Source organism: Lepidochelys kempii, chromosome 8 (assembly GCF_965140285.1).
Source record: "Lepidochelys kempii isolate rLepKem1 chromosome 8, rLepKem1.hap1, whole genome shotgun sequence".
Lineage (NCBI taxonomy): Eukaryota > Metazoa > Chordata > Testudines > Cheloniidae > Lepidochelys > Lepidochelys kempii.
In genome coordinates, this window is record NC_136387.1 from 82476120 (window position 1) to 82490671 (window position 14552).

Here is a 14552-nt window from a genome sequence, read left to right on the forward strand (position 1 = left end):
TCTAGCAGTGCAGTTGGGTGAGGGAGTCAAACAGACAGCCTAAGACCCTGGAATACAAACCTTACAGCAGAACTTTTTGGTCCTTGCACTGCTCCAGCACTGCATCCTCCCTCTCCTCCTATTTATAAATTATGACTCCTCCCCATGAGTTGCTATTGGGCTGCCATTGTTTACTCTCTCAGGGACTCCGGATATGCCCTGCCTGGGTGCTTAACCACAACAGAAATAATCTAAATAGCTTCAAATAGCTAATAAGCAAGCCTAGTGCCCACCACCCAATTTTTGGATGAAACTGGCCCATCCAGCAGAGTCACTCTGCCCAGCTCCAGCAAGTCTTCACGCTGAGGCCCCAAAACAAAACAAACAAAACAACTAAGTATCCTTGCCCCAGTTTCTTTCTTTATTTGCACCACTACTCATACACTATGGAATTGGATCACAGGCTTTTCAGACCCACATCCCCAATGATATTTAGGCACCTATCTGCCCCCTGTAGGTTCTGAAGTCCACCATTTAAGGAGGGAGTCACAAAGGAGCTTAGGTACCTACCAGAGTTAGGAACCTACATAGCTTTGTGAATCCCATCCTTAGGCTCCACCGCTATTTTCTAAACCAGCACTCACATTCCACCTAACCCCATAGATACCTAAGTCCCCTAGGCACCTAAGTTTCTACCAGTTGGTATTCACAAACCTCCCATAGCCCTGACTGCCCCATGGCTAACAAGCTGCTCAGAGACTTAGCTGAAGCTGAAAGCTTTGGAGGCCCCAAAGTGGGATTCTGAAACCAGGCAGGACATGTCAATAGGGTACAATCCTTTAGGTGTGCTTTGAGCACGCCTAAGACCCAATACATGAGAGACCCCACAGCAGAAGGGCCAGACGCAGGCCCCCAAAAGGCAGATGGTCAGCACAACACCCACACAAGACAGCAGGGACACAGGGAAATGTAGGGTGAGTATGAGAGCAGTATCGAGCATTAGCAGGAGACACTGAAAGAGAGATACTGTTTCAGCTGCCAGGGCATGGGCTACCTAGGAACTAAGCTAGGTCAGCTGCTTAACTACAGAAGAGAGTTCACGACTCAGGATCCCAAATGGAGGGAGGATCTATATCTGGCCTGTCAGCCAGGCGGCCCATGTTAGGTGCCTAAGCCCTCCTCCTTCTACCCCTTACTTCAGCATTTCACTCCTCGCTAACTTAGGTGGCTTCCCAGTCAGTTTGCCGGTTTCTGAGAATGCATTTCTGGGGCACCTGTCCCTCCCTGTGTGCTTAGCTGGAGGTTGAGGAGTCCACTAGGCAGCAGTCTACCTAGGAGTTAGGCATTGCAGTACTGACTGGAGCCATCCCTATGTACCTTTGAGTTTCTGGGCCTCCATCTCTTCCACTTAGAAGACACATTTATGACCTTTGGAATCTTCTTCTGAATCAAACATATTTTAAAACACATTGCTGATGGGAAATACTTGGAGATACTGAGTAGTCCCTCTCCCCCACTTTTGTATTTTTTCCCCTATGCATCTCCTCATATTTGCAAATATTTACACCTCACTCTTTATTATGGCCATAACATGAAATAATAATATGCAGTATTTCATTGTGGTTGCACCCTCTTCCCTTTCATGGTGAGCAACTAACTCTACAATTTTAGCTGCTATTGTTTTCATGTTTTCTTTGTCCTCCTGGCCTCAGCAATTTCCTGTGACAAATGAGCTCCACTGTCCAGTTATGTGTTGGGTGCAGAAGTATTTCCTTTTATCGGTTTTATATCTGATGCCTTTCAGTAAAATTGAATATCCCCTTCTTCTTGTGTTATGAGACCATGAGAACAGAAGTTCCCAATCTAACTTCTCCATACTATTCATTATTGTATATACATTTATCATGCCCCCTCTTATTTGTCTCCCTTCTTAGGTAAGCAATCACACTCTTTTCAATCACTCTTCCTAAGAGAGTTTTTCTAGGGCCTGGATCATTTCTTCTCATGTCTGAATCTTCTCTAATTCAGCAATGTCTGTTCTGAGATGAGGTGACAGGATTCCAGATGAGACACAGCACTGCTTCATATAATGGCATTATAATATTCCCCGTATTATTCATTGTCTCTTCCTTACAAATCTTAAAATTGTATTTGATTTTTGACTGCAGCTGCACCTTGAGCAGAAGTCTTCATTGTACTGTCTACATTAGCAATTATATAACCCACAGTTTGGTGTGTGTTACACATCCCCCTCCGAGCTACAAAGGATGTGAGTTTGTTACAGCTTCCAGATATAAATTTAATTCTTTAGTTCATGCTACAGAGGCTGACACTTTTAGCATTGGAAGTCCCTCATCACAACCAACATGGCTGTCATCACACTGTAATGTAGAACGTGTACAACACTGTAGGCAATTCACTCTAAGACACTGAAGACAGTGGGGAAAAAAAGGCTTGATGAAAAATTCTTTTACCTAACTGGATCAATTGGTGTTTCGCATACAGCAGATCAGCTGGGATTCACCCACAATCAGCCCCTGAGGAGAGCTTCTAAATGTTAATCTCCAGGCTAAATCTTACCAAAGCACTCTAAGAATTGCTCCAGCTTCTTCCCTTCTCTCTTAGTGTTTGTGTAGAGTTAACACCGCTGAAATTGTTAAACAGCAGCTTCTCTCCTCAACATCAGCACATCAGCTAGAAAATGACAAAAGAGCCCCAACTGCAGAACTATTAGCTGATCTTCTTAAATGATGCATGAAAAACGGAATACACACACACTGATGCTGATACACTAGTCTGATTCTACTTGGCTAGAAATTGCAATAAAAATTGTTTTATATGGTACACTGAGGAAAGGTGAGATAAAAGCCCTGAAAAATGCTTCATTGCAACTCAACAACTATTTGGTTTCATTTTTTTCCCCAAGAGGTTCTGATTTACCTCAAAAGATCTTTGAAGTTCACTTATATCTTGTTTTTCCATTTTGTTAAGCATTTCAGTATGTTACTTGTGGGATGTAATACTCTTTTAGTGTGTTTTTACTATTGGCCTCCTGAAGACAAGGTTGGACTGAGGTAGCTATATATGTTTATCCTGCTAAAGCATATTTTATAAATACATTCTGACAGCAAAATATCAGGAGATGTAAAGAGGCCCTCTCATACTCCCGTCCCATCACCTGCTGTTGTCTTATGATGGAGAGACCTGGTGGCTTGTTATATGCCTCTGCTTCTTTGGCAGAGGGGCTGCTGGATGGTAGTCTTGTTCACATTGGACTTGGATCAATGGGTAATAAAAATTCCTCACCAAATAGTTGTGTGCTCACAGAAAAGAAAATAATAAAGAATTGAATCATAAGTCAGGCAAGAGGGTAAAATAAAATCCTGCCCCATAGTCTTTTCTAAAGCATCTTTATGTAGCACTATTTTCTAGAAATGCATATTTTGTAACTGTCAGCCACTAGAGGGCAAACTGGACTAAGTCAAGGGAGGTGGTGGAATCTCCATGCTTAGAGGTTTTTAAGGCCCAGCTTGACAAAGTCCTGACTGGGCTAATTTAGTTGGTGTTGGTCCTACTTTGAGTAGGGGGTTGCCTACATGACCGTCTGAGGTCTCTTCCAACTCTAATCTTCTATGACTCTATGATTTAATAAAAAGAAAATAAATCCTTGCCCAATAACATAGATTGCTCAATTTTAATTGTGGTTTATTGTATAGGAAGGAGCCCTTCCCCTCAGCTATACCTGCAGGGAACCACATACCAGCCATACCAACTCTTTCTGGAACAGTCTGAAGCTTGACTACTCTTTCTATTGCTACCATTGCATTTGATATTACATCTCATCATGGATCTAATCCAAACTCTGTTCTCAAGTACTCGAGTGCAAATCTGAAGTAATTGCTGGTGTCAATAGAGATACAGCAGTGTTTATTTAACCAGTGTAAGCGAGAAGAAAAGTAGGTCCCTTGTGTCTCTGTCTCACCTCTTCTCATGGACTTTAAGGCCAAAAGGGACTATTATGATCATGTAGGCTCACCTCCTGCACATCACAAGCCACAGAATCTCACCCATCCACTCCTGCAATAGGCCCACAACCTCTGGCTGAGTTATTGAAATCCCAAACCTGGATGAAGCAAAGTGATTGAAAAAGTGCTTAGAGTAATTTATTTTTCCATTAATCTAACAAAAGTTTTACAACCTACTGTTTCAATTACTTTTTAAATGGAGAAGAGTAAGAATGTGGAATGTTTAATAAAGGGTTCCCACCTTGAAAGCTCGAGAATCTATTCTTCCCATGGTGCATGCAAGAATACCATTAATCTTACGAACGCAGTAACAAGATATAGAACCACTGAGCCAAATTCACCATGGGCATAAGAAAGTACACCTCCACTGAAGTCAATGGAGTTGCATCTGCTTAGGGCAGCAATAAATTTGACTTCTGGTGCCAGCACATAAAATATCCAGTGTCACAGGTAAACATCAGGTTAGGGCTCTTTCTCTGGCTTCTCAAAAGGGAAGTTGTCAAGGTAGCTTTCTGCTAAACGTATAAGCTGCCTCGCTGCGGAAAGTAACAGGATGTCAACATCACACGAAAGATCCAACTCGGAGCAGTAGTTTTTAACAGGTACAATCTGAGCAAGAGGGATTCCAAGTTTCTCTGCAGTTATCCGCATCTGTAGAAAAGGCACAAAATGGATTATCCTAAAGAGCGCCCTGACTATTTTTCAATCTTTCTGTTCCTTGAGGAAGCTAGGCAAAACTTCAAGTATTTTCACAGATATCGTTTGGTGAGATTAAAAGTGGAAGATATTTTAGTTCTTCAAACTTCCTTATACTGAAGGCATAACCACTTTCACATCATAGCCATCCTGCCACTGAAGTGGCAACTACATTTTGATGCAGTCACAGTTCAAGGCCGTATTAACTATATTTTATGCTTCTTTAGCAAATTCACTGATAGAAACTGACTGGGTAAACTGCCCTGGAGGCCAAAACCCTCTATTTAATCTCAGAGGTGATACCCAGGACACAGGGCTATTTTTCCGCCATTACGACCTAGAGAGAACATTACTAGGGATTCATCTCTGGTATAATTCCACTTAAGTCCATATTTGGCCTTTCTAGATACAGGGGGATATATTCTCTGGGCCAACCCAACTCCTTTGTACTGGATTTTGGTCATAACTAGACAGTTAAGATTCTAATGAGAATAGCTCTTCGCTGGTATAAAACTGATACGAGTTAGCTCCTTTAGAACCATGCTTCCACACACATCCTGACCCAGCGTCGTGTGAGATGTAGGAGCATGGGGAGCATGTCAGAGGCAGGGACGGACCAAGGCAGAGCTCTGCTTTGCTATGCTGAGCCTCTAAACCATGGTTCACATTGGGGCCAGCCCACAGAGTCAGGGAACTGCACTCAGCTACCTGACAGCCCTTACCCATGTGATTAACAGATTTCAGATACAGGGCAGAATGTAGCCCAGGGTCAGGACTCTACTCTAGGAACTGATCCAGTCCCTTTTATCATTTCTGCTGAACAAAGCAGTCAGAACACAGTCATATCTCCTAAGCTAAATACTCCCCAGGTGGGGGAAACTTCAAATGGCATAGAGTTGGCTATTCCTCTTGGCTGGGAGATGGTCACTTGGGCCACATTTCTCAAATCAAATCAAATTGAAATCAGTGGAAGTTAGGTGCCTAATACCTCTGAGAATTGTGGATGGGTAAATCAGCCCCAGGCCAGCGTCAGTATTGGGGAACTGCAAACCACCAACAGCCTCTGATTCTTCACAACTTTCCATCTTGTGTTAGCATTTATGGCTGTGCAAAGTGAGTGCAAAGTAGGTATAAAATTCAACAAAGCAAAATGGCAGCATTATACAAGCACTCTGCACAGGGTAAATATCTAGACAAGATGGAAGGTAGCAGGGAATCAAACCTTTATAGATTCTCTGAGTCTGACTCTGTCACCATGGGACAGGGGCAAGGAGTCCAAGGAGACAATTTTATGTGCTGGTCTGCATGAGCTGTGTCATGATTTAGAATAGCCTAGGGCAGTGGTTCCCAAACTTGTTCCTCCGCTTGTGCAGGGAAAGCCCCTGGCGGGCCGGGCTGGTTTGTTTACCTGCCACATCCGCAGCTTCGGCTGATTGCGGCTCCCAGTGGCTGCGGTTCACTGCTCCAGGCCAATGGGAGCTGCTGGAAGCGGCGCGGGCTGAGGGACGTACTGGCCGCCGCTTCCAACAGCTCCCATTGGCCTGGAGTGAACCGCAGCCACTGGGAGCCGCAATCAGCCGAAGCTGCAGACGTGGCAGGTAAACAAACCGGCCCGGCCCACCAGGGGCTTTCCCTGCACAAGCGGCGGAACAAGTCTGGGAACCACTGGCCTAAAGACTCTACAAAATTTATCCAGCAGTGTTTGCTCCCCAAAAGACAGTCTGCTTTAAAAAAAAAAAAATCAGCAGAACAGAGCTCGCTCCCACTTCCTTCCTCCCCGAAGCTCTCTTTTTTTCAGTTTTACACCTATTCACACCAGGGGAAATATGCAGCCGGCAAGTTATGGCCAGACTCCAGCTCCTTTATATGGAGTGGGGTTTCGCAAAAGAATCCGGCCCTTAATTTTTAATGAGGTTTCTGGTATCTCCTTTTTCTGTTATGCAGTTTTATTCTTCAGAGGTGCAACTTGCAATTTTAACAAATCTTAAACCTTTTAGGGGTTAAAACAAAACCTGAGGTATTAAATTTAGTTATATTTTCAGCTTGTGCCTACAAGACCAGAATGAGAATATGTGTAGGAATATGAGGGGATGCAAGTATTGCAAACGTAGAGTATCACAGTACCTTGATTTGTTCAAGTCAACTGAGTTAATAGATAGCACCACAGTCAACAATGCCATACTTTACCTGTTTCTCAACAGCTTTGCTTTTGTACACACACTGGACGTCTTCTTCAAGAGTAGGGCAGATTTCATCCACTTTAGTTAGCAAAACCAGTTGTGGGATCCCTGTACCAAAAAAAAAAGAGTAAGATTTTATACCTAATTTCCCATCAGTTCTTCATTGCAACTGCTTCTGCTTACATAAGGTGAAAGCGTTTTTGTTTTGCACAACAGCATTCGAAAAAGATTAATTATTAAATTAATATTAACAAACAAAGAAAAGAGAAAGTTACTCACCTTGCAGTAACTGAGGTTCTTCGAAATGTGTGTCCCTGTGGGTGCTCCACTCCAGGTGACAGTGCGTCCAAGCGCCATTGATCAGAGATCTTCGGTAGCAGTGCCTGGTTGGGTTGCACACGCTCAGCTGCTGTCTCGCGGTGTTGTTAGGGTCTGCCTGAGTGCGCGCATCCCGCATCACCCTCAGTTCCTTCTCTACTGTAGAGTCGTCTGATGAGTACTCCAAAGTAGAGGAGAGGAGATGTGGAGCACCCACAGGGACATACATCTTAAAGAACCTCAGTTACTGCAAGGTGAGTGACTTTCTCTTCTTCTTCAAGTGCTGTCCCTGTGGGTGCTCCACTCCAGGTGAATGTGAAACAGTACCCACTATGGTTGGTTGGATTTTGGAGTTGCGTGAGGGACAACGGTAGACAGTACCGTATGGCCGACTTTGGTGTCTGCTGTGGTATCCCATGTGATGGCATAATGTTTGGCAAATGTGTGGTCAGATGTCCACATGGCCGCCTTGCATATGTCTGTAATAGGTACATTGTGAAGGAAGGCAATGGATGTTGACATTGCTCTAGTAGAATGAGTCCTAACACTCTGTGGTGGTTGAACATTCTGGTTCTGATAGCAGGATCTGATGCAGTCCAAGATCCACTTGGAGAGTCTTTGCTTAGAAATAGCCTCACTCTTTGATCTCTCAGTAGGAGAGACAAATAGCCTAGGGGATTTACGAAATGGTTTAGTTCTGTCAAGATAGAATGCAAGAGCCCGTCGAACGTCGGGGGTATGTAATGCCACTTCCTGTGGAGTCATGTGAGGCTTGGGATGGAATACATGTAAGTGTACTGGCTGGTTAAAGTGGAAGGTAGACACCACCTTGGGGAGGAATTTGGGGTCGGGTCGCATAGTAACCTTGTCTTTAGAGAAAATGGTGTAGGGAGGGTAGGCCATCAGGGCACTTATTTCACCAACCCTTCTCGTTGACGTTATGGCAACCAAGAAAGCCACTTTCATGGACATGTGGAGCAGGGATGAGGTGGCCAGGGACTCAAAAGGGGGTTTCATAAGAGCATGGAGAACTAGGTTGAGACTCCAGGAGGTTACTGGTGAATGAATCTCAGGGTAGAGATGTTGCAGGCCAGTGAGGAAGCGTTTCACGGGAGGGTGGGCGAAAAGTGAATAGCCGTCCAGAGTGTCATGGAAGGTGGTAATGACCATAAAGTGTACTCTGATAGAACTGAGCGAAAGCCCGTCCTGTTTTAGTTCGAAAAGATAGTCTCATATGTCAGGGAGGGTTGTAGTCTGGGGTGTCAGGCATCTGTGGAAGCACCAGATGGAGAAGCGTTTCCACTTTTGCAGGTAAGCCTTATGAGTGGAGTCCCTTCTACCATGCAGGAGGATGTGTTGGACCTGTTCCAAGCAGGCTAATTCATGGGACTGAAACCACGAAGGAATCATGCCGTCAGATGGAGTTTCCGGAGCTGCAGATGAAGAAGCCGACTGCGGTTCTGGGACAGGAGATCTGGTCTGTCGGGGAGAGTCCGGGGAGGATGGATGGACATGTGTAGCAGGTAAGGATACCATGTCTGTCTGGGCCAAGCTGGGGCAATAAGTATGACCTGAGCCTTGTCCTCTGTGAGCTTGCGCAGAACCCTGTGTATCAGTGGAATCGGTGGAAAAGCGTACCTGAGGGAGCTGTTCCAAGGAATGAGGAACGCATCCCCTAGAGATGCATTTCCGAGTCCCACTCTGGAGCAAAATAGATGGCATTTGCGGTTTTGAGGAGTGGCAAACAGGTCTATCGATGGAGTGCCCCAGTGGGAGAAGAGCTTTCGGAGTATCATGGGATGTAATTCCCATTCGCGTTCCTCGGAGAAGTGTCTGCTGAGTGTGAGATTGATGTGCAGATGCATCTCTGATAGGGACCGGCGGCCCTGTGCCTTGTGGTCACCTAGGTGCACTCCCCAACCTATCACGGAAGCGTCCATGGTCAGCATGAGTACTGGGGAGTGTGGATGGAAGGGAAAACCCGTGCATAGGTTCTCTGGTTTTGTCCACCAATGTAGGGAGGCCAATACATTCGGTGGCGGAGTCAGAGTTATGCAAAAACTGTGTCTGTTGGGTGTGTAGCTGGAATTGAGCCAACCCCAAAGGCATCTCATGTGCAGCCTGCTGTATTTGACCATGAAGATGGTGGCTGCCATGTGACCAAGAAGCTGAAGGCAGGTCCATGCCTGTATTCTGGGGCAAACAGAGATACAGAGATGCGTATGAGATGCGTAATAGTGAGGAATCTGTTGTGTGGAAATGAGGCTCTGATTCGAATGGAGTCCAGGAGAGCTCCAATTAACTCTATCTGCTGTGTAGGTATTAGGATGGATTTTTGGAAATTTATTTGCAAGCCTAGACTGTAGAAAAGGGAGATGGTAAAGTTTGTCGCTTTTAACATCTCATTGTAGGAGCTGGCTTTGATAAGGCAGTTGTCTAAGTAGGGGGAAAGTATAATCCCGTGTTTGTGGAGGTGGGCTATAACTACAGCTAGGGTCTTGGAGAATACCCGTGGTGCTGTGGAGAGACCGAATGGAAGTACTCTGTATTTAAAGTAGTCGTGTCCCAGCGTGAATCGCAGGAAGCACCTGTGTGCTGGATGAATGGATATATGGAAATAGGTCCAGGGCTGTGAACCAGTCCCCTTGTTCCAGCATGGGTATTATTGTGCCCAATGTGACCATCTTGAATTTTTGTACACGTACAAACTAGCTCAGTCGGTGTAGGTCTAAAATAGGCCTTTCTTTTGGGTAAGAAAGTAGTGGGAGTAGAACCCTTTTCCCCAATGTTGCATCAGTACATGTTCGACTGCACCTAGATGGAGAAGATGCTTGTGAGAGGGGTCTCTGAGGAGGGACGGGGAAGGGGAAAGGATGGACGGGGAAGATAAGAAAGGGATGGAGTAACCTGACTGAACTATTTCCAGGACCCAGCGGTTCTGCGTGATCTGTTGCCAGACATGGTGGAAAGCCTGGAGGCGGAAGCCAAATGGGCAAATAGGCGGCAGAGTGAAGGGGTGGTCATGCAAACGCCCGACCAGCACTTCAAAATTGCTGTTTGTTACCCGATGGGTGGGAAGTAGTTGGCTGCGCCTGGTTTTGCCTGCACCTAGGAGGTCTGTTGTGGTTTCTCCCAGTGTCATACAGTCTGGACTGGGGTCGGTGATATTGTTGTGCTCGGGGCCTCTGATAAGGTTGATACCGTGGTCTCCTGGGGATGGATGGGTATATGCCCCATGTGCGCAAAGTGACTCTAGAGTCTTTCATAGTGTGAAGGACTTCATCGTTTTTTTTGGAAAAGAGTTTATCTTTGTCAAAGGGGAGATCCTCCTCTTTGGTCTCCAAATCTTTGGGGATACCGGATGCCGAGAGCCAGGAAGACCTGCACATCATCACTGCAGTGGCAGTGGTGTGCGCTGATGTATCAGCCATGTCCATGGACGCTTGTAGTGTCATCCTAGACACCAACTGACCCTGGACGAGGACTGACTTGAAGTCCGCTCTCCTGTCCTCGTCCAGGGTCAGTTGGTGTCTAGGATGACACTACAAGCGTCCATATATGGGAGGAAAAATCAAAGAGCTTGTTGTAGTTGTCATTGCCATAGCTTGCAAGAAGGGTGGAATAATTTGCAATTCTAAATTGTAAAGTAGAAGAGGTATAAACCTTGCAGCCCAGGAGGTCAAGGCATTTGAGGTCCTTGTCCTGTAGTGTGGCTCCTTTGTTCTCTGTGTTGCTGCATCCACCACAAGAGAATTGGGTTGTGGGTGGGAAAATAAGAAATCGACCTCCCTCGCGGGCACGTAGTATTCACATTCAGCTTTCCTGCATGTTGGTGGGATGGAGGCAGGGGTCTGCCAGAGAGTATCAGCTGATTCTAGGAGAGCTTCATTTATGGGTAGTGCGATCTTTGAGGGTGCAGACAGTTGGAGGATTTTGAGGAGTCTATGTTGTGTTTCCTGGACTTCCTCCAAAGGGATGTCCTGGCTGCGTGCCACTCTCTTGAAAAGTTTCTGGAATTGCTTAAAGTCGTCCACGTTCTGTGGAGGTGGAGGCATGAGGGCGTCTTCTGCGGCTGATGGCGAGGCAGGAGCCGGTAAATCCGGGAAGGGTTCATAGCCCACCTCTTCAAGAGGGGGTTCAGGAGCTCTAGATGTTGATGGAGCTGGGGATATAGGCGTACAATGAGCTTGCAGTCTGATAGAAGGGGTGCAAGGAGGAGTGGTGGCAGGAGCCGACCACGGGTACCACTGAGGCCAGGGCACAGGGTAGGAAAAGTTGGGTCCTGGCCACTGGGGGACAAAGTAGGGAAACTGAGGCTGATTCTTATGATGTGCCATGTCTTGGGGTATGTATGGCTCCAGTGGATGGGGAAACTCAGGCGGGGAGAACTCTGGTTGCTGCTGTGTGTTGTTCTCACTATCAGTGAAAGTAGCCAGGTGAGGTGGTGAGAGCTGCTGTTCAAACAGTGAGTGCTCCATGTGTAGGAGTGGAAAGTCAGGCTCAGGGGCCGCAGAGATATCCTGCTGATGCAGGAATTGTTGCTGCTCCCTAGGCTGGTGTGCTGCGGAGCGTGGAGTGTGAGTGGCAGCCCGGAGTGATTTCAGTTTCACTTTTGTAGGAGCCGTGAAACGTTTGTTAGAGCCCCGCAGGAGGTCTGAATCTGCTCCGGGGGTGGCAGGAAGACTCAGTGCCGATGTTCTTGTCGGCACCAGGGTGGAATGCATTGCCAGCACCAGGTCCATTGTCGGTGCTGGCAGGACCGGTCCTGAGGAGAGCTTCCTCCTGAGGGAAGTCTGCTTTTGCACCCCGTGTGAGTTGCTGCTGAAGTGCTGGGGCGGTCAGAGTTGCCTGCTCTCGGCACTGACAGCACCAAGGGTAAAGACCTTGCAAGAGTTCTTTTACCCTTTTGAGTGTCTCCGAGAGGAGACATTAGTGCTTCCTGCCTCTTTGTGTGACAGGGTGAAGCCAGGCTCCCGGTCGGTTCTGACCTGGCAGGGGAGCATGAGGGAGAGGGTTTACTGCCCTTCTCCATAGGCGGCTGCAGAGCTTTCTCCTTGAGAAGCATTTTTAGCCGCAAGTCTCTATCAAGGTGAGCTCTAGTTTTTAAGTTGGTGCAGTGGAGACACTTCGCAGGTACGTGTGTCTCACCAAGGCATTTAACGCAGAGTGAGTGCCCGTCTGACTGCGGCAGAGACTCCTTGCAGGAGCCACATTTCTTAAAGCCTGGCAACCGCGGCATAATGAAAGTATGAGCGGCCGGGGAAGTCTCAACAAGAGACTCACTTGAGGGGGGAAAAAAAAATTATTTTTTAAACTAACGAACTATGCTAAAGGAAAGGGAGAACTGGAAAATGGCTAGCTAACTATTTCTATTTTTCTCTACTTATTTCCTACAGTATCCCGGGAAGAGATGAGCACTGCCCCGAGTCCCGTCTTCAGCCAAGGACGGTTGAGAAGGAACTGAGGGGGGTGTGGGACGCGTGCACTCAGGCATACCCTAACGACGCCACGAGACAGCAGCTGAGTGCGTGCGTCCTGACCAGGCACTGCTACCGAAGATCTCCGATCAATGGCGCCGTCACCTGGAGTGGAGCACCCACAGGGACAGCACTCAAAGAAGAATGATTATTATTCTATCAGTATAGGAGACACTACACTTAATGACTCACTGATCTCATTGGGAAGATTGCCAGGGCTGAGATTCAGTGCAATGAATTCAAAGTGACTCACAACAAGGGTCTCCAAAAACATGGCACACCTAGCTGAGTTCAGTAGCACAACTGGGGCCTGCTTTCACCCCCATAGATTGGGTCTCTGTCTATTGCCTCCTATCGAAGTGACTCATATCACCTGGAGAGAAAATCAGGTCCCAGGTATTGTGTCCAAACATAACCACAGGAGCTAATGACGTAAACTGGCATTCACAAATATAAGAATCCTATTCTTGAGGGTTTTTTTCACTTTTTGTTGCTTCCCGTCTTCACTGCAGCTGCTAAATGAATCAATCTTACCTTTACTCCCTTTTTAAAAGGTTTTAATGCCTTGGATTATATGTATTTTAAAGTAATTAATGAAATCACAATGAATATTTCCTGATAAGATGTATTCCTAGAAGCGTAGTGCACAGCTCTGTTTCGCCGGGGGCCTGTGTCAACAGAAGGACTCTGCTGTACTGAGGAGAAGAAACTCAATAGTGCACATTGGAAAACCAAAGAGTAGAGAACAACAGAGGTGATCAGGAATTCCTCTATTCTCCCATCAACACCAGAGCCCATTGCAGTGCCCATACTTCCATCAGTCTGGGGGCCTGTCCCTCCAGAGTGCATTAATCCAGCTCAGAGAACCAGCCAGCATGTAAACCTCAAAAGCAATAAATGTCAATTTCTCCTCCCACACCAAGGATAAGCATGGCTCCTAGCAGTACATCAGGCCCCTAATGATCCAAGGTGCTCACGCTTGCAAGTCAGATCCCCTCCTGGGCGTGCCCACTTCATTCAGTTCTATGATATTAGGAGATATAAAACATACCAAACTGGTTCACTTTTCTTCGAAGCTGTTTCAGCTTCTCTTCCAGTTTCTCAGGGAGAATCTCAATTTTGCACCCATCAATAACAAATGCAACACAATGAATCTGATCCTTCAGAGAAGGGGTCTTGACATAGCCTGGAGAATCTGAACGAAGGGTGGCAGCTGGATTAAACTGCAAAGAAATTTTTTATAATAATAAGTGGCACTTCTGAAGACCTGGAGATTCAAAGGGCTGTACAAACACTGATTCTCACAATACCCCTTTGGAGCAGAAAGACAAGTATTATTATCTCATTTTACAGAGAGGAATACTGATATGCAGAGATGTGAAATGATTTACCCACACTCAAAAAGGGAGTGGTCAAGTCAGGATTAAAAATCAGGATTTCCTGATTCCCAGTCTCATACTCATTCTTCCAGATAGAGAGCCAGATTCTGATCTCTGTTATTGTAAACGTGTGTAAATCCAGAGTCGCTCCTTTGGAGTCAACAGAGTTCCTCTGAATTTATATCCCTTGTGGCAAAGTAATAATGAAACCAAAAGGAATCTCTTGAAAATAAAGAGGATTCACGAGATATTCCGTGTGTGTGTGTACACACACCCATACATACACACACACACCATTGACTATCCCTACTATAGAGTTTTTGATCACACTTTTTATTAAGGTTCCATCTATAAAGCATTAATAAATTATTAACAGATGTTTTAATCAATGGTTAATCGATTGTTGTCGAGTCCATCAAAAATTTACCCATAACTATGGCTTATACATCTACTGATGTGCTTATAACCATCTATACACATGCTGCTCAGTACTGTAAT

General features: G+C 45.9%; 1 protein-coding gene across 1 annotated transcript in view; it reads right to left on the reverse strand.

The window, feature by feature from the left end:
- Positions 1-2571: 2571 nt before the first annotated feature.
- The window catches only part of LOC140916135 (interferon-induced protein 44-like), a 30085-nt gene continuing 18104 nt past the window's right edge, over positions 2572-14552 (reverse strand). The window contains exons 6-8 of the mRNA XM_073357261.2: positions 13727-13898; positions 6888-6988; positions 2572-4655 (exon numbers count right to left, since the gene is read on the reverse strand). Coding sequence (XP_073213362.2) covers positions 4467-4655; positions 6888-6988; positions 13727-13898 — 462 coding nt within the window. The 3' untranslated portion in view covers positions 2572-4466. The remainder of the gene's footprint in view (positions 4656-6887; positions 6989-13726; positions 13899-14552) is intronic.